We start from the raw sequence: 24,220 nt of genomic DNA on the forward strand, positions 1-24,220 counted from the left end.
AATATTCTTCATTAAATTTCACTATGGGTCAAGGAACAAAAGAACATTGTAGCTCCACTAGATATCAAGGAAATGAAGGATTCAAATTCACTATGTCAAAAAAGAGTTTTTTAGTTATTTTGCACTCTTTCTAGGCCAGGATGAAATCTCGTACAATGCCTTATTTTAGATGGATGCTTACAAAGGAAAAAATATTTGTCATTGAATTTCACGGTGGGCCACCGAACAAACGAAATCTGCAGCTGCACTATTTATCAAGGTAATGAAGGTTCCAAACTGTGTCAAAAAAAAAAAAGATTTTTTATATTAATTTTGGACTTTTTCTAGGTTAGGGTTAAAATCACCTACAATGCCAAATTTAAGGAGGACAGCTCCAAAGGAAAAATATTTTTCATTGAATTTCACAATGGGCTACCGAACAAGAAAAATCTGCAGCCCCATTAGAAATCAAGGAAGTTTGGGCATCAACTTTACATATATAGAGAAACTGTTTAATATATTTAATGTTTGCGCTTTTTTAGGTTAGGGTCAAAATCTCGTATAATACTTTAGAGCGATTGTTCCAAAGGAAAAAATATTCTACATTGAATTTTAGTGTGGGCCAGCGAACAAAAGAAGTCACTAGCTGCATTAGATGTCAAGGAAATTATGGATCCAAATTAACTATGTCAAAAACAGATTTTTTTGGTTTTTTCACTTTTTCTAGGTTATGGTCAAAATCTCGTATAATTCTTTATTTTAGGGAGATGGTGCCGGAGGAAAAAATATTCGTCATTGAATTTTAGTGTGGGCCACCGAACAAACGAAATCTGCAGCTGCACTATTTATCAAGGGAATGAAGGTTCCAAACTGTGTCAAAAAAAAAAAAAAAAAGATTTTATATATTAATTTTGGACTTTTTCTAGGTTAGGGTTAAAATCACCTACAATGCCAAATTTAAGGAGGACAGCTCCAAAGGAAAAATATTTTTCATTGAATTTCACAATGGGCTACCGAACAAGAAAAATCTGTAGCTCCATTACAAATCAAGGAAGTTTGGGCATCAACTTTTCATATATAGAGAAACTATTTAATATATTTAATGTTTGCCCTTTTTAGGTTAGGGTAAAAATCTCGTATAATACTTTACTTTAGAGCAATTGTTCCAAAGGAAAAAATATTCTTCATTGAATTTTAGTGTGGGCCGGCGAACAAAAGAAGTCACTAGCTGCATTAGATGTCAAGGAAATTATGGATCCAAATTAACTATGTCAAAAACAGATTTTTTTATTTTTTTTTTTCACTTTTTCTAGGTTATGGTCAAAATCTCGTATAATGCTTTAATTTAGGGAGATAGTTCCGGAGGAAAAAATATTCGTCATTGAATTTTAGTGTGGGCCACCGAACAAACGAAATCTGCAGCAGCACTATTTATTAAGGGAATTAAGGATTCAAATTAATTATGTCAAAAAAGAGTTTTTTAGTTATTTTGCACTCTTTCTAGGTCAGGATGAAATCTCGTACAATGCCTTATTTTAGATGGATGCTTGCAAAGGAAAGAATATTTGTCATTGAATTTCACTATGAGTCACGGAACAAACAAAATGTGTAGCTCCGCTAGGTATCAGTGAAATATGGTTTCAAACTAATGGGCCAATTCCGTACAGCGAGGCGAGTCATGTCGCGTCGTCTATCGTCTCTGCGACAAAATTTAAAAAATGCACTACGTACAGTGATAGAAAATAATCGTCGATAACAAGTTATTTTTATTTTTTTTTATTTTATTTTTATTCGTTAGTAAAAATGAACGGCGACAGCTAATTTGTTGTCGCCGGAAAATGAACATTACGGCGACAAAATTTGACGTCGTCGTGCGACTTTTGCCATACGTAATGGAATAATTGCAACTGGCAACGCGACACGACTCGCCTCGCTGTACGGAATCGGCCCATAAGTAATATAAAGGAATTTTTTTTTGTTTGCATTTTTTCTATGTTAGGGTCAAAATTTCGTACAATACGTGACTTTAGGAGTATGCTTCCAAAGGACAAAATATTCTTCTTAGAAATTCACTATGGGTTGTGGAACAAGAGAAATCTATAGCTGGACCAGATATCAAGGAAATATGGTATCTGACTTAACTATAAAAAGGTTAGGGTCAAAATCACGTACAATAATATATTTTAGGATGATGGTTCCAAAGGATATAATGTTCTTCAGAAGCTTCCACTATGGTTCACCGAACAAAATAAATCTGTAGCTGCACTAGTTTTCTACTAAATAGGACTTTAAACTTAGTAATACCAAAAAACAGTTGTATGTTTGCACGTATTTTAGGTTAGGATCAAAATCTGGTACAAAACCTTATTTTAGGATGATGGTTATAAAGGAAAAAGTATTACTTATGGAATTTCACTATGGGTCACCGAACATGTTAAATCTGTAGCTACACTATTTATCAAGGGAATATGGGTTCCAAATAAACCCTATAAAGAAACAAGGTTAGGTTTTTTAAGGTTTGGGTCAAAATCTCGCACAATACCATACATTAGAAGGATGGTTCCAAAGAAAAAAATATTCTTCATAGGATTTCACTATGGGTGTAGGAACAAAAGATATCTGTAGCTGAAACAGATAACAAAGGAATAAGGGCTCTAACTTAAATATTTTTATTTACTTAATAGTTGCACTTGTTCTAGGTTAGGGTCGAAACCTCGTACAATACCTTACATTAGAAGGATGGTTACGAGGGAAAAAATGTTCTACATTGAATTCCAGTATGGGTCACCCAATAAAATACATTTGTAGCTACCCTAATTATGAAGGAAATGTGGGCTACAACTTGACTATATAACGAAACGCTTTTATTGCGTTAATGTTTTCACTTTTTCTAATTTAGGTTCAAAATCACGTACAATACTTTATTTTAGGATGATGGTTCCAAAAGATAATATGTTCTTCATTAGATTCCACGATGGGTCAACGAACAAAAGTGATTTGTAACTGCACTCGTTATCTGCGAAATAGCGCTTTAAACTTAGTAATACCAAAAAACAGTTGTATGTTTGCACTTATTCTAGGTTAGGATCAAAATCTGGTACAATACTATACATTAGAAGTTTGGTTCGAAAGGAAAAAATATTCTTCATGGAATTTCACTATGGCTGTAGGAACAAAAGAAATCTTTAGCTGAAACAGATAACAAAGCAATAAGGGCTCTAACTTATCTATAAAAATATTTTTATCTACTTAATAGTTGCACTTGTTCTAGTTTAGGGTCGAAATCTCGTACAATACCTTACATTAGGAGGGTGGTTACAAAGGAAAAAAATTTCTACATTGAATTCCACTATGGGTCACCGAATAAAAGAAATGTGTAGCTGCATTATTTATCAAGGGAATATGGGCTTCAAATCACCCATATAAAGAAACAATTTTAAGGTTAGGTTTTTTTAGGTTTGGGTCAAAATCTCGCACAATACCATACAGTAGAAGGATGGTTTCAAAGAAAAAAATATTCTTCATAGGATTTCACTATGGGTGTAGGAACAAAATAAATCTGTAGCTGAAACAGAAATCAAAGAAATCAAAGGAATAAGGGCTCTAACTTAACTATAAAAATATTTTTATTTACTTAATAGTTGCACTTGTTCTAAGTTAGGGTCGAAACCTCGTACAATACCTTACATTAGGGGGATGGTTACGTTGGAAAAAATGTTCTACATTGAATTCCACTATAGGTCACCGAATAAAAGAAATCTGTAGCTATCGTAATTATCAAGGAAATATGGGCTACAACTTGACTATATAACGAAACGCTTTTATTGCGTTAATGTTTTCACTTTTTCTAATTTAGGTTCAAAATCACGTACAATACTTTATTTTAGGATGATGGTTCCAAAAGATAAGATGTTCTCCATTACATTCCGCGGTGGGTCAACGAACAAAAGTAATTTGTAACTGCAATGGTTATCAAGGAAATATCGGTTTAAACATAGTAATACCAAAAAACAGTTGTATGTTTGTACTTTTTTGGTTAGGATCAAAATCTGGTACAAAACCTTATTTTAGGAGGATGGTTATAAAGGAAAAAATATTCTTCATTGAAATTCACCATGGGTCACCCTACAAAAGAAATCTGTAAATGCAATAGTTATAAAGAAAATGTGGGCTCCAACTTAGCAGTATAAAGAAACTGTTTAATTAGGCTATGTTTGCACTTTTTCTAGGTTAGGTTCAAAATTTCGTACAATGCTTTATTTTAGGGATATTGCTACAATGGAAAAAGTATTCATGACTTCATTCCACTATGGGTGACCGCACAAAAGAAAACTGTAGCTGCAATAGTTATCTAGGAAGTATGGCGGCAATTTAGTTATATACAGAAACTGTTTTATGTTGCATTTTTAGGTTAGGGTCAAAATCTCGTGCAATACTTTATTTTAGGGCGATAGATGCAAAGTTGAAAATGCTCTCCATTGAATTTCAACTTAGGTCAGCAAACAAAAGATTTTTGTAACTGTAATAGGTATTGAGAAAATATAAGCGCTTATTTAGCTATGTAAAAGATAAAAAAAATAGTTTTGTAGGTTACTTTGAACTTTCCCTGCTTTTTTCGACAACCCTTCCTTTTAGGTGGATGTATTCAAAAGAAAATCGGTTCTTCATCATATTTTACTATGGGTCACCGATCAAAAGAAATCTGTAGCTGCTCCAGATATCCATAAAATATTGGTTCCATTTTTGTCAAAAAATCTTTTTCTAGGTTAATTTGTATTTTCCCCCGGATGTTTCCCCAATGCCTATTTTTTATATTTAAAGACGAGAAAAGTGATTCCCCATCTCCCAATAAAACAACAATATTCTGCATTTTTTTTCCAAACTGCTTATCCATTTTGTAGTTTCTTCTTCACACTTTATTTAATATCACAACATTCATAGTAGATAATATCCGGAACACATGCCTGATATTGTTCATCAAAGAAATAATCGCGAATGCATGTCTTCTCCTCGACCGGGGCACCATCTTGACAAATAATATAATTATGACAGTTATTATTGGCACTGGAGACCATTTGATTACCACGTCCATCACAACGATTGTATTCACATTTAATATCGACAGGATTTACACAAGCCTGATCAGCTTCACTAAAGAATTTACCCTCTGGACATTGCCCCCATAGAGGTTCCAGATCATCAACGATGCCCAAATCACGACAATAGAAGTAACCACGACATGTTGCCTGATCCGACTTATATGGTTTATTTTTATTCTTTGAACAGATACCATCAGGAATGGGATGGGCATTACAAACCACCTCAGACTTTTCAACACACTTTTGGGCTTGAACATCATAGAATTTCTTGCTGCAAGCTTTACGCGACTGTACACCCTTTGAACATTCATAATAGTAGCCACAATCTTTTTCATCACGGAATTGTGTCTTATCGGGGACCAATTCACAAATGCTCGAAACATCAATACATTCCGAAGTCTTTGTATAGACACACATTTGTTGTTTCTCAGAGAAATGCATTGAATCCGGACAAGGTCCCCAGTGTGGTTCACCATTGAGACAATAGAAATAACCGTGGCAATTTGTGGGATCTGCTACCCATACACCATTTTTACCTTCACAACGATTGTGGCATAGGGTATTGCTGCTCGATTTCATGTCAACACATTTTTGTGAGCTTACATCGAAGGATTTTGATGAGCCACAGTGATGAATTGTTGCCTCACCGCTGGTATGACATTCGATATATTCATCACAGGAACCGGGTACACTAATTAGAGTGTGGTCTTTGAAGAGGCGACACAGATCAACATATTGATCGGATGAGACATCAGCGGCAATGGTAGCGTGGGGAGCCACCAAGCACAGGCTCAAAATGAAAGCTAACGGCACAAAGGAAAGTGCTGGAAAGAAGGAAGGAAGATATGAAAAAATAAATTACTTAAATATTCTAGGATTTATGTTATGTAGTTCTTACAAATATTTACTTAAAACATCTAAGCTTGGAGGTCTATTACCATGAATGATTCATTTTGGGTGTATTTGGAAGATTAGTTTCTATGAATTGCACTACAAATTCTATGAATTTCTTGGCATATTTGCATTTAAAGTTATTTACAATCTAAATAAACAAGTATTAAGTGATAAATAATACTGCCAAAAACAAAAATATGTTAAATAATTAAGTTTTGGGGCTAATATCACAAATTTATACTTTTGCGCAAGCAATCAGCATGAGATTCTCTCTAATCAGAATATATTTCAAATATAATATAAAACAGTAATAAATAGGTGTCAATTAAATTGTAAACAAAAATCATATATTTTTCGGTTTCTTCCAATTTTGTTACTTTTGTGTAAGTGGTTTGCCTGGGATTCCTTGTTTCCCTTACATAATAGGTGTATTGTATGTTCTGAACTATTGTAGACAACACAACATGGAACACTTTTGTAGAACGCATTAACCCTCTAACATGACACTATATATGGGTCTTTTTGGTCCCTTTATTGGAAATGCATTTAACAACTCTTTGAACATTAAGCCTTCTCAGTTTGGGCCAATATCTCCCGTAATACTTCCTTTCAGAGGCAAGATTTCCAGGTAAAAAAAAAATTCTTCATTAAATTTCACTTGGGGTCACCGAACAAAAGAAATCGCCAATTATAATATAAACCAGTAAATAATGGGTGTCAATCCAATTGTAAACAAAAAATTATATTTTTATGTTTCTCCCAATCATTGTACTTTTGTGTTAGTGGTTTGTCAAGGATTCCTTGATTCCCTTACATTCTAGGTGTATGGCATGTTCAGCAATATTGTAGACAACACTATGAAGAACATTTTGGTAGAACACATTAACCCTCTAATATGACACTATATGGGTCTTTTTGGTCCCTTAATTGGAAATGCATTTAAAAACTCTGTAATCATTAGGGTTTCTGAGTTTAAGCCAATATCTCCCTCAATACTTCCTTTCAGTGGCACGATTTCCAGGTATAAAATATTCTTCGTTAAATTTCACTAGGCGCAACCGAACAAAAGAAATCGTCAATTATAATATAAACCAGTAAATATTGGCTGTCAATCCAATTGTAAACAAAAAATTATATTTTTATGTTTCTCCCAATCATTGTACTGTTGTGTTAGTGGTTTGTCAACGATTCCTTGATTCCCTTACATTCTAGGTGTATGGGATGTTCAGCAATATTGTAGACAACACTACAAGGAACATTTGTGTAAGACACATTAACCCTCTAACATGACACTATATGGGTCTTTTTGGTCCCTTTATTGGAAATGCATTTAAAAACTCTTTGAACATTAAGGCTTCTGAGATTGGGCCAATATCTCCCTCAATACTTCCTTTCAGAGGCAAGATTTCCGAGTATAAAATATTCTTCATAAAATTTCACTAGGGGTCAACGAACAAAAGAAATCGTCAATTATAATATAAACCAGAAAATAATGGGTGTCAATCCAATAATAAACAAAAAATTATATTTTTATGTTTCTTTCAATCATTGTACCTTTGTGTTAGTGGTTTGTCAAGGATTCCTTGATTCCCTTACATTCTAGGTGTATGGGATGCTCAGCAATATTGTAGACAACACTATGTAGAACATTTTTGTAGAAAACATTAACCCTCTAACATGACACTATATGGGTCTTTTTGGCCCCTTTATTGGAAATGCATTTAAAAACTCTTTGAACATTAAGCCTTCTGAGTTTGGGCCAATATCTTCCGCAACACTTCATTTCAGAGAAATGATGTCAATGGAAAAAATATTCTACGCCAAATTTCACTTATAGTCATCAAACAAAACAAATCTGTAGATATACTTATTATTAGTTAAAATGCGATGCCAATGAGAGTATAAAATTTGTTGTGGTTTTTATAAACATTATACAATTATTTAAGCGATTCACCTAGGATTCCTTGTTCCTCCTACAATCTAGGTATATGATGTTTTCAGCAATATTGTAGACAACACTACAAGAAACATTTTTGTAAAATACATTAACCCTATAACATGACAGTATAGGGGTCTTTTTGTCCATTTCTTGGAAATGCAATTGAAAAATTTTTAAACATTAAGGCTTCTGAGTTTGAGCCAATACCTCCCGTAATACTTCATTACAGAGGGATGATGTCAATGGCAAAAATATTCCTTATCAAATTTCACTAGTGGCCTCAGAATAAAAGAAATCTGTAGCTATAATAAATAACGATTTAACAGCTATACCAATAAAATACACAATTTGTTTTGGCATATATGGACATTGTACATTTCCGTAAGTGATCCGCCTGGGCTTCCCTGATTACCTTACATTCTAGGTATATGGTGTCGTCAGGAATATTATGGACAACATTACGACGAACATTTTTGTAAGATACATTAAACCTCCAGCATGACTCTATAGGGGTCTTTGTGATCTCTTTGTCGGAAATGCATTTAAAATAATTTTTAACATTAAGGCATCTGACTTTGGGTAAATATCTTCCACAATACTCCACTTAAGGGCGTGGTGTCAATGGAAGAAATATTCCTCATCAGATTTCACTAAGGGTCACCAAACAAAATAATAAATATTTTATTTTAAATGCGATAAAGGTACAGATATTGTTTTGGTTTATATGAAGATTGTAGGTTTCCTTGTTCCCCTTACATTTTAGATCTATGGTATGCTCTGCAATATTTTAGACAACACTGTGCTCAGTTCTTTGTCCAATAGCACACCTTGAATATAACCCTCTTAAATTTATTTTTAAATCTTAATTTCTTTTCCACTGCAAATTACCTTTCATTGTTCTTCCAGAAACACTCGTCTCGTTTTATTTACACTAACAACAGTACTTCTTTTTCAGGGACTCTATGGAGAATGACTAAATTCTATTGTAGCTTTCGTGAGACCTTTTAATAGATTTTTTGCAGGAATTTTTCCAAAACTGGCTAATCTTATCATGTGATTAAATTTCAATTTCATTGCAAATAAATATTTTCAAGTTTAGGCTGTTTGTTGGTGGTATGGTATGTGAGTATTTACACCTGCTGCTTCCGTCGCATGTCTTAGATTATCTCAAGTGTTGGCCCATCTAATAATATAAATTAATTATTAAAGTGTTTAAAAATTAATCAAGTTTAGACAACATTTTCAGGTATTTGTTGTTGGTGAACTGAGTAAATCAGGAGATCTGCCAAGTGGTTATAGCTATTGGGGAAAGGTATATGAGGATAGATTGGGAAGTTATATATCTTCTAAATAATAAAGACCGGGAAATGATGTCATTAATTTTTTAGGATTTAATTGTTCATTGAAGCGATCAAATGCCCAGAGTAAACTAATTAAGGGTAAATATCGATTAGCTTACAAGTTTCAGATATTGTGGGCACCAATAGCGATGATGGTATCCTTATCTAACACTCGGATAAACCACCAGACACGCCCCTATAGGCAGTCAGAGGCAAAATATTTTTATTTACTATCAATAATTTAATAAAGAATGACCATCAATGATTCATTGGGGCGTGTGTTTGTGCGATTAGTTTCTATGAAATCCACTTCAAATTCTAAGAATTTCTTGGCATATTTGCATTTAAAGTTAAAGTAGTGTATATACATAAACCATTTTTAGTGATAAATAATACAGGCGAAAACAAAAAAATAAAAAATGCGATAAAAATAAATAATATCGGAATTTTGTACTTTTGAGAAAGCAATCGGCATGAGATTTTCTCAAATGAATACGTTTTAGGTGCATAATATCTTCAGCTATAATGTAAACAAGACCAAAAGGACAATTTTTCCAAAACATACTAACCAGCTAGCTATCCATTTAATGGGTCTTTTGGGGTCATTTTAAGATCTGCACTTAAAAACCGTTTTAAAAATGATATCATTGAACTTTGGCCAATTATCGCTCATAAAATATAACCTTAGGTTAAAGATGTCAGTGGAGAAAATATTTTCGCCGAACAAAAGACATCTGTAGATATAACCTATATCACTTAAATAAAGGCAACAATTGGACTACAGAATTTACATTTATTTATCTCAAATTTCTATATTTGCGAATCTGATTCGCATAAGATTTCTCTTAATAATTTGTCTTAAGGTATTCGATATGTATGGCAATGTTGTAAACGACATTCTGAAGAACATTTTTGTAAAATATATTAACCCTCTAGCTTTGCATTTAAGGGACCTTTTTGGTCCCTTTAACAAAAATGAATTTAAAAACAATTCTAACATTAATTTATCTAAAGTTCGGACAATATCTCTTACAACACTTCATCATAGAGTGATGGTCCAAAGGGAGAAAATAATCTGCATCGAATTTCACTAGGGGTCACTGAACAAAAGAAATCTGTAGATATAACCTATAGCAGTTAAATAACTGTAATAAATGATGTTACAGTATTTGCTTTGTTGGTATAAAAAGTTTTCATACATTTGAGTCAGTGATCCTTATAAGATACCTCGAAATCCTTTGATTTAATGTATATGATATGTTTGGGAATATTGTAAAGGATACTTTGAAGAACATTTTTGTAAAATACATTAACCCTCTAGCCCTAAATTTTAAGTGTCTTTTTGGGACCTTTTACAAAAATGCCTTTAAAAACAGCATTAACCTTAATGAATACGAAGATGGGCCAATATCTCTTACAACACTTCATTATAGGGTGATGATCTAAAAGGAAAAAATAATTTCTACCGAATTTCATTGTGGGTCACCGAACAACAGAAATCTGTATATATGTGTAACCAACAGCAATCTCCATCGAATTTCATTTTTATGATTTATTTGTTCATTGAAGAGATCAGAGACCCGGATTAATCTAATTAAGGGTAAATATCGATTAGGTTACAAGTTTCAGATATTAATGACACCAGTAGCGATGAGAGTATCTTTATCTAACACTCGGATAAACCATCAGACACGCCCCTATAGGCAGTCAGACAAAATATTTTTATTTACTATCAATAATTTAATAAAGAATGACCATGAATGATTCATTGGGTTGTGTGTTTGTGCGATTTGTTTCTATGAAATTCATTACAAATTCTATGAATTTCTTGGCATATTTGCATTTAAAGTTATTTGTAGTGTATATAAACCATTTTTAGTGATAAATAATACAGGCGAAAAACAAAAAAAAAAAATGTGATAAGAAATAAAAAATATCGTAATATTATACCTTTGCGCAAGCTATCGGCATGAGATTCTCTCAAATCAATACATTTTAGGAGCCTCATATCTTCAGCAATAATGTAAACAAGACCAAAAGGACCATTTTTCCAAAACATACTAACCATCTATCTGTCCATTTAATGGGTCTTTTGGACCCTTTTTAAGATCTGCATTTGAAAACCTTTTTAACAATGATATCACTGAACTTGGGCCAATATCGCTCATAAAATATAACTCTAGGGTAAAGATGTCAATGGAGAAAATATTTTCCATCGAATTTAATTACGGGTCGCCGAACAAAAGACATCTGTAGATGTAACCTATATAACTTGAATAAAGGCAACAATTGGACTACAGAATTTACATTAATTTATCTCAAATTTCTATATTTGCGAATCTGATTCGCATAAGATTTCTCCTAATAATTTGTCTTAAGGTATTCGATATGTTTGACAATGTTGTGTACGACATTCTGAAGAACATTTTTGTAAAATATATTAACCCTCTAGTTTTGCAGTTAAGGGGTCTTTTTGGTCCCTTTAACAAAAATGCATTTAAAAACAATTTTAACATTAATTTATCTAAAGTTCGGTCAATATCTCTCACAACACTTCATCATAGGGTAATGGTTCAAAGGGAGAAAATAATCTGCATCGAATTTCATTAGGGTTCACCGAACAAAAGAAATCTGTAGATCTAACCTATAACAGTTAAATAACTGTATAAGTAAAGGTACAATATTTGCTTTGTTGGTATAAAAAGTTTTCATACATTTGAGTCAGTGATCCTTATAAGATACCTCAAAATCCTTTGATTTAATGTATATGATATGTTTGGGAATATTGTAAAGGATACTTTGAGGAAAATTTTTGTAAAATATATTAACCCTCTAGCTCCCAATTTAAAGTGTCTTTTTGGACCCTTTTACAAAAATGCCTTTAAAAACAGTCTTAACCTTAATGCATCCAAAGATGGGCCAATATCTCTTACAACACTTTATTATAGGGTGATGGTCTAAAAGGAAAAAATAATCTCTATCGAATTTCATTGTGGGCCACCGAACAACAGAAATCTGTAGATATAACCAACAGTTATCTCCATTAAATTTCATTTTTAGGATTTATTTGTTCATTGAAGAGATCAGAGCCCCATATTAATCTAATTAAGGGTAAATATCGATTAGCTTACAAGCTTCAGATATTGATGACACCAATAGCGATGATAGTATCTTTATCTAACACTCGGATAAACCATCAGACACGCCCCTATAGGCAGTCAGACAAAATATTTTTATTTACTATCAATAATTTAATAAAGAATGATTCATTGGGTTGTGTGTTTGTGCGATTAGTTTCTAAGAAATTCACTACAAATTCTATGAATTTCTTGACATATTTGCATTTAAAGTTATTTGTAGTGTATATAAACCATTTTTAGTGATAAATAATATGGGCGAAAAACAAAAAATGTGATAAAAAATAAATAATATCGGAATTTTGTACTTTTACGCAAGCAATCGGCATGAGATTCTCTCTAAAAAGTACGTTTTAGGTGCATAATATCTTCAGCAATATTGTAAACAAGACCAAAAGGAAAATTTTTCCAAAAAATACTAACCAGCTAGCTATCCATTTAATGGATCTTTTGTAGCCATTTTAAGATCTGCACTTGAAAAACATTTTAAAAATTGTATCACTGAACTTGGGACAATTATCGCTCATAAAATATAACTTTAGGGTAAAGATGTCAGTGGGGAAAATATTCTCCATCGTATTTAACTACGGGTCGCCGAACAAAAGACATCTGTAGATATAACCTATATCACTTAAATAAAGGCAACAATTGGACTACAGAATTTGCATTATTTCTATTATAGATTTCGTTGGTTCTAACAAGAATGTTTTATAATATGAAAGTATATTTATTGACAAGAAAAACAGAGAGAAAACTGAAAACATATTTCATTAAACATTAGTATATATAATAATAAAATTCATAGGCTGCTATGGTTATTATTAACATGGCCAACTAAATAATAACTACTATGATTGCTTTTCTACAACACCCCTTCTCAATCATATTAGCCAATGCATTTTGATAGTTTTTTAAATCTATTATTATCCAGGGATTTCGTGAAGATATCGGCCAATTGATCACATGTTCCGATAGGTTCTATCTTGACAATTCCTTTATCGATGTAGTCTCTTATAAAATGATGTTTTATGTCTATGTGCTTTGATTTCTTAGTCTCAACATTTGACGCCATGAATATACATCCCCGATTATCTTCATAAATTGTCACAGGTTCATTTTGAATGACATTTAAATCTTGAAGTAAGCCACGTAACCAGATTGCTTCTGAAACAGCAGAACTCAATGCGACATATTCAGATTCACTCGATGAGGTAGCCACCGTCTGCTGCTTTCTACTTGACCAGGATACGGTACATCCGAATACTTTAAATAGGTAACCACTTACTGACTTTCGGTCAACTTCGTCTCCGGCCCAATCTGCATCGGCAAATCCTACCAAGGGAGGTTCATCCTTTTCTTTTTCATAATTCAATTTTGTTTGCAATGTCCCTTTTATATATCTCAACACCCTTTTAGCTGCTTGCCAATGTGCTTCTGAGGGTTTTTGTTGGAAACGTCCCAAGTAACCGACATGGTAGCATATATCTGGCCTTACACAAAGCATAACGTACATCATACTTCCAAGTAATTCTCTGTATGGTTTATTACATGCCGTTTCGCTTGTGCAAACTTGTAATTTCAAACCTTTTTCCATTGGCGTCTTTAGGGGATTACAATCTTGCATAGAGAATTTTTCCAATATTCGGGATAGGTTTGCTTCTTGAGATAACATTATTTTTGATGCGGTCTTTTCTACCTTTATTCCCAAAAAGTACTTCAGTTCTCCAAATTGTGACAACTGAAATTTTCTCTCTAATTGCGCTTTGAACTCTGCAATAAGTTCCATATTACTGGCAGCAATAAGTAGATCGTCCACATATAGTATGACATAAATAACTTCATCGGTCATAAGTTTGGTGTATAGACAATAGTCATGACTTGATCTATTGAATCCCAATGTGATAAGGTATTTATTAAGAGTCTCGTTCCAACACTTTGGCGCCTGTTTTAAACCGTAGATAGATTTTAAAAGTCGACATGTCATATCTTTGCTTGCTGAAACCCCCTCTGGTACATGCATAAAAATTTCTTCTTTCAGGTCACCATTCAAGAAGGCAGTCTTTACATCCATTTGATATAAAAATAAATCTTTGTTTGCAGCGATGGCTAATAAAACACGGACAGTAGAAAGCTTAGTCACAGGTGCATAAACCTCATTGTAATCCACACCTTTCCTCTGTAGAAACCCTTTTACAACTAACCGCGCTTTGTACCTTAATGGCTTCCCATCTCCATCGTACTTGATTTTGAAAATCCACTTTGATTTCAATAATTTTGCTGTTTTGGGAGGTCGTTCAATTTTCCAAACTTTGTATGATTCCAATGACTGCAGTTCGTCATTTATTGCTTGAATCCACAAATTTTCATCAGATCTACCAGCTATATTGGAAAATTTTTCTGGAATGTCCATAGGTGTTTGCTCTTTAATGTATGCCGAAAATCCTAATTTAAATCCCATGAATCTGTTGGGAACGTGCTTAGTACGTTGACTTCTTCTGGGCGTATCCTCTACACTGTCACTTGATTCAGTAGTATTTCCATTTGATGTGGTAACTTGTTGTGGTAAATCTACATTATCTTCATCAATAATCTCCACGTCAGGTGTGCTCTCTGTAATGTCGATAGGTGTCGGAGTAACAGGCACGCTATTCTCATCATCCCCTTCTTGCATGTTACTTCTTATAATTTGTGTTTTCAGAGGATTCACTGTGTTGATATCTTCCTTATATGGAAAGCACGTTTCATCAAATTTGACATCTCTGGAAGTGATTATCTTCCTTTCCTGCATATTCCATAACTTGTATCCATTTGGAACATAGCCCAACATAACTAACCTTTGACTTTTCGAATCTAGTTTCTTTCGCTTTTGTTTCGGTACCCAAGCATAAGCTTTGCAACCAAACACCTTGAATTTCCCAACATCTGGCTTGGTGCCGTACCACATTTCTGCTGGAGTTGTATTTATTAAGGATTTTGTTGGACTTCTATTGATTAAGTAAACAGCTGTCAAAGCAGCTTCGTTCCACATATTCTTTGGCACATTTGATTCTAGAAGCATACTTCTTACTTTTTCCATTAGCGACCTATTGAATCTTTCGGCCACCCCGTTCTGCTGAGGGGTGTAGGCAATTGTTTCCTCTACTTGAATTCCCTTCATGGCATACCACTTCCTTTGCTCATGTGAACAATATTCTCGGCCTTGGTCTACTGTTAGTTTTGAAATTGGCACACCAAATTGTGCAACAGCCATGGCTTCATACTCAACAAATTTTTGAAATACTTCAGACTTTTTGGCGATGGTATATATTACTGTAAAATGGGTATAGTCATCGACGAATGATACAACATACTTGGAACCATTCCAAGCTACAGGATCAATTGGTCCGCATACATCAGAGTGAATTCTTTGTAGTGGACGAGTGGTCTTTTCGCGGGTTTTATTAAAGGGTTCACGACATTGTTTGCCCTCGACACAAACATCACAGAACACGATTTTTTCGGGTTTTACATCAATGCCCAGTACCATCTTCTTATTTACCAGTTCATTAAAGGAGCTTGATCCAATATGACCATATCTTTTATGCCACAACTGATTCTTTTCGACGTTTGAGTAATTCACCACACGATCGTTAATGTTAAATCTGATCTCATATAAACTTCCACGTAAGTATGCAGTTCCTATGTGGTATTTTCCCTTCATTATATATGCCTTGTCTTTAACAAATCGCACTTCAATGCCGGCTGATGTCATCTTTTTTACAGATAGTAAGTTGTCTCTGAGATCGGGTACATATAATACATCCTTTAGTTCTACATCAAAATCTCGGTTACTCATTCCTTTGATTACGCCTTTATGGTTGGCAATCAGATATTGATCATCTTTAGCGACTTTTATTTCCACGGAAGTTGCCAACATTGACATTGAATCGAAATACCATTTCTCATTCACCAAATGATCGCTTGCACCAGAATCTAGCTTAAATGTTACACAAGACTTACCAACGTTTGAAAAATTTGCATCTGCCATAAAACAAACTGATTTGTTATTCTCCTTTTGTGTAAATTTGCTTCCTTTAGAGGCACTTCTCGCATCACTTTGGCGACAATCAATTGCTTTATGACCGAATTTGTGGCACTTGTGACATCGACCTTGAAATTTCCTTTTAAAATTCTTTTTACCTTCAAATGCGGTTTTTGCTGGAATTTCGTCTCCTTCTGAACGATGGGTCATTTTTGTTTCTTCCAAGAGTAGTCGCTCTTTTACCATATTGTAGGATAACTGAGATTCGTCCAAATTTTGTAAAGCTGTTATTAATGGATCGAACTTCTCTGGCAATGTCATAAAAAGTTGCGCAATAACGTCACTGACTCCAACTTCAGCCCCAGCCATCTTAAGATTCCTGATTAAATTTTCAAATTTCATTAGGTGTTCCGCTACAGACTCTCCTTCTTTCAAACGTAGGTTCAGAATCTGCTTTCTGGTCAAGACTTGATTTGTTATAGATTTCTTAGCAAATACGTTCTTCAGACTCTCCCACATCTCTTTGGCTGTCTTCTTTTCTCGAACGTATCCCAGGCAATCATTGCTAATAAAGGATACCAATTTGTCTCTTGCTTTCTTATCCTTCTTTAAAAATTCTTGCTTTGCAGCATTTTCTGCGGGAGGATTATCCGTTAAAACATCCTCAAGGTTTAAATTCTCAAAATGAATTTGAACTCGAAACTGCCATTCATCATATCCGCATCCATTAAATTGGGGTATACCAACGCTATCCTTTTGTTCGCCCATAGCCTATTATAGATTTCGTTGGTTCTAACAAGAATGTTTTATAATATGAAAGTATATTTATTGACAAGAAAAACAGAGAGAAAACTGAAAACATATTTCATTAAACATTAGTATATATAATAATAAAATTCATAGGCTGCTATGGTTATTATTAACATGGCCAACTAAATAATAACTACTATGATTGCTTTTCTACAACAATTTCATATCAAATTGCTACTTTTGCGTATCTGATTCGCATAAGATTTCTCTTAATACTTTGACTTAAGGTATTCGATATGTTTGACAATTTTGTAAACGACATTCTGAGGAACATTTTTGTAAAATATATTAACCCTCTAGCTTTGCATTTGAGGGTCCTTTTTGGTCCCATTAACAAAAATGCATTTAAAAACAATTTTTACATTAATTTATCTAAAGTTCGGTCAATATCTCTCACAACACTTCATCATACGGTGATGGTCCAAAGGAAGAAAATAATCTGCATCGAAATTCATTAGGGGTCACTGAACAAAAGAAATCTGTAGGTATAACCTATAGCAGTTAAATAACTGCATAAATAAAGTTACTGTATTTGCTTTGGTGGTATAAAAAGTTTTCATACATTTGAGTCAGTGATCCTTATAAGATACCTCGAAATCCTTTGATTTAATGTATATGATATGTTTGGGAATATTGTAAAGGATACCTTGAAGAAAATTTGTGTAAAATATATTAACCCTCTAGCTCTCAATTTAAAGTGTCTTTTTGGACCATTTTACAAAAATGTCTTAAAAAACAGCCTTAACCTTAATGAATCTAAAGATGGGCCAATATCTCTTACAACACTTCATTATAGGCTGATGGTCTAAAAGGAAAAAATAATCTCAACCGAATTTCATTGTGGGTCATCGAACAACAGAAATCTGTAGATATAACCAACAGAAATCTCCATCGAATTTCATTTTTAGGATTTATTTGTTCATTGAAGAGATCAGAGCCCCAGATTAATCTAATTAAGAGTAAATATCTATAAGGTTACAAATCTTGATGACACCAATAGCGATGATAGTATCTTTATCTAACACTCGGATAAACCATCAGACACGCCCCTATCGACAGTCAGACAAAATATTTTTATTTACTATCAATAATTTAATAAAGAATGACCATGAATGATTCATTGGCGTGTGTGTTTGTGCGATTAGTTTCTATGAAATTCACTACAAATTCTATGAATTTCTTGGCATATTTGCATTTAAAGTTATTTGTGGTGTATATAAACCATTTTTAGTGACAAATAATATAGGCGAAAAACAAAAAAAAAAAAAAATGTGATAAAAAATAAATGATGTCGGAATTTTGAACTTTTGCACAAACAATCGGCATGAGATTCTCCCTAATCAATACGTTTTAGGTGCATAATATCTTCAGCAATAATGTCAACAAGACCATGAGGACCATTTTTCCAAAACATACTAACCAGCTAGCTATCCATTTAATGGGTCTTTTGGGGCCATTTTAAGATCTGCATTTGAAACCCTTTTTAACAATGATATCACTGAAACTTGGGCCAATATCGCTCATAAAATATAACTTTAGGGTAAAGAAGTCAGTGGAGAAAATATTCTCCATCGAATTTAACTATGGGACGCCGCAAAAAAGACATCTGTAGATATAACCTATATTACTTAAATAAAGGCAGCAATTGGACTACAGAATTTGCATTAATTCATTTCAAATTTCTACATTTGCGAATCTGATTCGCATAAGATTTCTCTTAACCCTTTGACTTAAGGTATTCGATATGTTTGACAATGTTGCAAACGACATTCTGAGGAACATTTTTGTAAAATATATTAAGCCTCTAGCTTTGCATTTGAGGGGCCTTTTTGGCCCCTTTAACAAAAATTCATTTAAAAACTAATTTAACATTAATTTATCTAAAGTTCGGACAATATCTCTTACAACACTTCATCAAAGGATGATGGTCCAAAGGGAGAAAATAATCTGCATCGAATTTTACCGAGGGTCACTGAACAAAAGAAATCTGTAGATATAACCGATAGCAGGTAAATAACTGCATAAATAAAGTTACAGTATTTGCTTTGTTGGAATAAAAAGTTTTCATACATTTGAGTCAGTGATCCTTATAAGATACCTCAAAATCCTTTGATTTAATGTATATCATATGTTTGGGAATATTGTAAAGGATACTTTGAGGAAAATTTTTGTAAAATATATTAACCCTCTAGCTCTCAATTTAAAGTGCCTTTTTGGACCCTTTTACAAAAAGCCTTTAAAAACAGCCTTAACCTTAATGAATCTAAAGATGGGCCAATATCTCTTACAACACTTCATTATAGGGTGATGGTCTAAAAGGAAAAAATAATCTCTACCGAATTTCACTGTGGGTCACCGAACAATAGAATTCTGTAGATATAATCTACAGTAGTTTAATAACGGTATCAATATGAGTATAATATTTGCTTTGATGATATAAACAAAATTCCACATTTGCTTTAGTGATCCTTACAAGATTCCTTGTAATCCTTTGATTTAATGTAGCAGGCACGATTTGTAATGTTATAAACGACACTTTGAGGAACATTTCTGTAAAACATATTAACCCTCTAGCTCTGCATTTAATGAGTTTTTAGCAAAAATGAATCCCTTTAGCAAAAATGAATTAAAAAACAATTTTAACGTTAATGTTTCTAGAGATGGGTCAATATCTCTCAAAACACTACATCATATGGTGATGGTCCAAAGGTAGAAAATAATCTCCATTGAATTTCATTAGGGCCCTCAGAATTAAAGAAATCTGTATATATAATAAATATCAATTTAACAGAAATGCCAATAACAGTACATAATTTGTTTCGATTTATATTAATATAGTACAAATGTGTAAGTGATCTGCCTGAGATTCCTTGATTACCTTACCTTCTAGGTATATGGTGTCTTCAGTAATATTATAGAAAACATTACGACGAACATTTTAGTAAAACACATTAACCCTGCACTATAACTCTGTAGGGGTCTTTTTGGGCCCTTCATAAAAAACTCATTTAATAATTATTTAAACATTAGGCCTTCTGAGTTTGGGTCGATATCTCCCGTTATAGTTAACTTTAGGGGAATGATATCAATGAAGAAAATATTCTTTATCAAATTTGACTATGGGTCACCGAACAAAAGTGATCTGTAAATATAACCTATATCAGTGAAGCAACGGCATTAATGATGTGCATAGTTTTAATTTTGATTAATACCGATTTTCTAAATTTGTATAAGTTATCCATACCAGATTACTCTCAATCCTTAAATTTAGGCTACATGATGTCTTCGACAATGTTATAGATACGACTGCAGGGAAGATTTAAGTAAAACATATTAACCCTCTAACTCCCCATTTTATGGGTTTATTTGGGCATTTTTTCGAAAGTCATTTTAAAAACAAGTTTAGCGTTAAGCTTTCTAAACATGGGCCAATATCTAACAAAATCCAACAACTTGGGGACAAGTTGTCAGTGGAAAAATATTTTAGAGAAAATTTCAATATGGGTCACCGAACAAAATAAATCTCTAGATACCATATAAAACAATTAAATATCACGATCTACAGGAACACTATTTTTAAAATTTTTTTAGTTATTTCTTTTGTTGCTTAAATTCATATTTTTAAATAAATTAAATATTAAACTACTTATAGCTTAGAATTTTCCCTAATTTCAATTCTTTTGTTATTGTGGTTTTAAAAATAATACCACTTACCTCCAAATGCAAAAAAATACCTCGGTGTATGACGTGACTAAGTCTAAAACCGAAACGTAATTGTATCACTTCTCTTGATACATCGAACTTCTAGAAACTTTATTATGGAAATCGCTAATCAATATTGAAAATAATAACGTTGCATGCTAATCAGAGACCCATATACAAATCCATATACCTACGTAAAATCACAGAATATCTGATTAAATATTTGTTTCTTTATTTATTTTTATGATTTGATAAGCTTGAACGCCTGGTGGTGGTAGCCTTTGTTTTTTATTGGCTGTTAAGATTTACCCCCGTGGAGTGATTTAAAAATAAAATTTATTATTGGCTAATTAGAAAATATGAACGGGGGCTTTTGTTTATATGGGGAAATTTTTAAAATGTCTCCCTATGCGTAAATGCCAGTGGAGACAGCGTTAAATTTATGAGGGGCAGTTGAATTAAGTAAGGTCGTGATTTCAAAAAAAAGGAGTAGATATGCCAAAACGTTGGGAATTCTCAGGTGATTAAATAGTGGAGATATCTCCAAAATTTGTTATTGACATATTTCTATTTAAAGTTATTTACTTACTTATGGGATCCTTTAGGGAATACCAGTTAAATAAGCCTTCGATCCATAGATAAAATTGGGACAAATTCTTTCCTATAGAAAAAAATTTCATGTAGAAAAAAATGTGGAATAATTTTTTGTATAGAAAAAAAAAACGAAAACAATTTTTTTCGTATAGAAAAAAATTCGTAAATTCGAAACAATTTTTTTCGTATAGAAAAAAATTCGAAACCATTTTTTTCGTATAGAAAAAAATTCGAAACAATTTTTTTCGTATAGAAAAAAATTCGAAACAATTTTTTTTCGTATAGAAAAAAATTCGAAACAATTTTTTTCGTATAGAAAAAAATTCGAAACAATTTTTTTCGTATAGAAAAAAATTCGAAACAATTTTTTTCGTATAGAAAAAAATTCGAAACAATTTTTTTCGTATAGAAAAAAATTCGAAACAATTTTTTTCGTATAGAAAAAAATTCGAAACAATTTTTTTCGTATAGAAAAAAATTCGAAACAATTTTTTTTCGTATAGAAAAAAATTCGAAACAATTTTTTTCGTATAGAAAAAAATTCGAAACAATTTTTTTTCGTATAGAAAAAAATTCGAAACAATTTTTTTCGTATAGAAAAAAATTCGAAACAATTTTTTTCGTATAGAAAAAAATTCGAAACAATTTTTTTCGTATAGAAAAAAATTCGAAACAATTTTTTTCGTATAGAAAAAAATTCGAAACAATTTTTTTCGTATAGAAAAAAATTCGAAACAATTTTTTTCGTATAGAAAAAAATTCGAAACAATTTTTTTCGTATAGAAAAAAATTCGAAACAATTTTTTTCGTATAGAAAAAAATTCGCAACAATTTTTTTCGTATGGAAAAAAATTCGCAACAATTTTTTTCGTATGGAAAAAAATTCGCAACAATTTTTTTCGTATGGAAAAAAATTCGCAACAATTTTTTTCGTATGGAAAAAAATTCGCAACAATTTTTTTCGTATGGAAAAAAATTCGCAACAATTTTTTTCGTATGGAAAAAAATTCGCAACAATTTTTTTCGTATGGAAAAAAATTCGCAACAATTTTTTTCGTATGGAAAAAAATTCGCAACAATTTTTTTCGTATGGAAAAAAATTCGCAACAATTTTTTTCGTATGGAAAAAAATTCGCAACAATTTTTTTCGTATGGAAAAAAATTCGCAACAATTTTTTTCGTATGGAAAAAAATTCGCAACAATTTTTTTCGTATGGAAAAAAATTCGCAACAATTTTTTTCGTATGGAAAAAAATTCGCAACAATTTTTTTCGTATGGAAAAAAATTCGCAACAATTTTTTTCGTATGGAAAAAAATTCGCAACAATTTTTTTCGTATGGAAAAAAATTCGCAACAATTTTTTTCGTATGGAAAAAAATTCGCAACAATTTTTTTCGTATGGAAAAAAATTCGCAACAATTTTTTTCGTATGGAAAAAAATTCGCAACAATTTTTTTCGTATGGAAAAAAATTCGCAACAATTTTTTTCGTATGGAAAAAAATTCGCAACAATTTTTTTCGTAAGGAAAAAAATTCGCAACAATTTTTTTCGTATGGAAAAAAATTCGCAACAATTTTTTTCGTATGGAAAAAAATTCGCAACAATTTTTTTCGTATGGAAAAAAATTCGCAACAATTTTTTTCGTATGGAAAAAAATTCGCAACAATTTTTTTCGTATGGAAAAAAATTCGCAACAATTTTTTTCGTATGGAAAAAAATTCGCAACAATTTTTTTCGTATGGAAAAAAATTCGCAACAATTTTTTTCGTATGGAAAAAAATTCGCAACAATTTTTTTCGTATGGAAAAAAATTCGCAACAATTTTTTTCGTATGGAAAAAAATTCGCAACAATTTTTTTCGTATGGAAAAAAATTCGCAACAATTTTTTTCGTATGGAAAAAAATTCGCAACAATTTTTTTCGTATGGAAAAAAATTCGCAACAATTTTTTTCGTATGGAAAAAAATTCGCAACAATTTTTTTCGTATGGAAAAAAATTCGCAACAATTTTTTTCGTATGGAAAAAAATTCGCAACAATTTTTTTCGTATGGAAAAAAATTCGCAACAATTTTTTTCGTATAGAAAAAAATTCGCAACAATTTTTTTTGTATAGAAAAAAATTCGCAACAATTTTTTTCGTATTGAAAAAAATTCGCAACAATTTTTTTCGTATAGAAAAAAATTCGCAACAATTTTTTTCGTATAGAAAAAAATTCGCAACAATTTTTTTCGTATAGAAAAAAATTCGCAACAATTTTTTTCGTATAGAAAAAATTCGCAACAATTTTTTTCGTATAGAAAAAATTCGCAACAATTTTTTTCGTATAGAGAAAAATTCGAAACAAAAAAAATTCGGAACAATTTTTTTTTTCGTATAAAAAAAATTCGGAACAATTTTTTTCGTATAGAAAAAAAATTCGAAACAATTTTTTTCGTATAGAAAAAAATTCGGAACAATTTTTTTCGTATATAGAAAAAAATTCGGAACAATTTTTTTCATATATAGAAAAAAATTCGGAACAATTTTTTTCGTATATAGAAAAAAATTCGGAACAATTTTTTTCGTATATAGAAAAAAATTCGGAACAATTTTTTTCGTATATAGAAAAAAAATTCGGAACAATTTTTTTCGTATATAGAAAAAAATTCGGAACAATTTTTTTCGTATAGAAAAAAATTCGCTTTAATTTTTTTTTCGTATA

The 24,220-nt window shown here is 32.0% G+C and overlaps 1 protein-coding gene across 1 annotated transcript; it reads right to left on the reverse strand.

Annotated features, from left to right (window-relative positions):
- Window positions 1–331: 331 nt before the first annotated feature.
- On the reverse strand, window positions 332–8,917 carry LOC141400952 (peritrophin-44-like). The gene is made up of 2 exons (XM_073980665.1): window positions 8,800–8,917; window positions 332–5,902 (listed from the first exon to the last, which is right to left on the reverse strand). Exons 1-2 carry the CDS (start codon window positions 8,804–8,806, stop codon window positions 4,896–4,898), a joined length of 1,014 nt encoding a protein of 337 aa, XP_073836766.1. The 5' UTR covers window positions 8,807–8,917; the 3' UTR covers window positions 332–4,895.
- Between the last annotated feature and the right edge of the window lie 15,303 nt (window positions 8,918–24,220).

The sequence above is a fragment of the Musca autumnalis genome, unplaced genomic scaffold (assembly GCF_047663935.1).
Source record: "Musca autumnalis isolate F117 unplaced genomic scaffold, ASM4766393v1 scaffold_4, whole genome shotgun sequence".
NCBI classification, from domain to species: Eukaryota; Metazoa; Arthropoda; class Insecta; order Diptera; family Muscidae; genus Musca; species Musca autumnalis.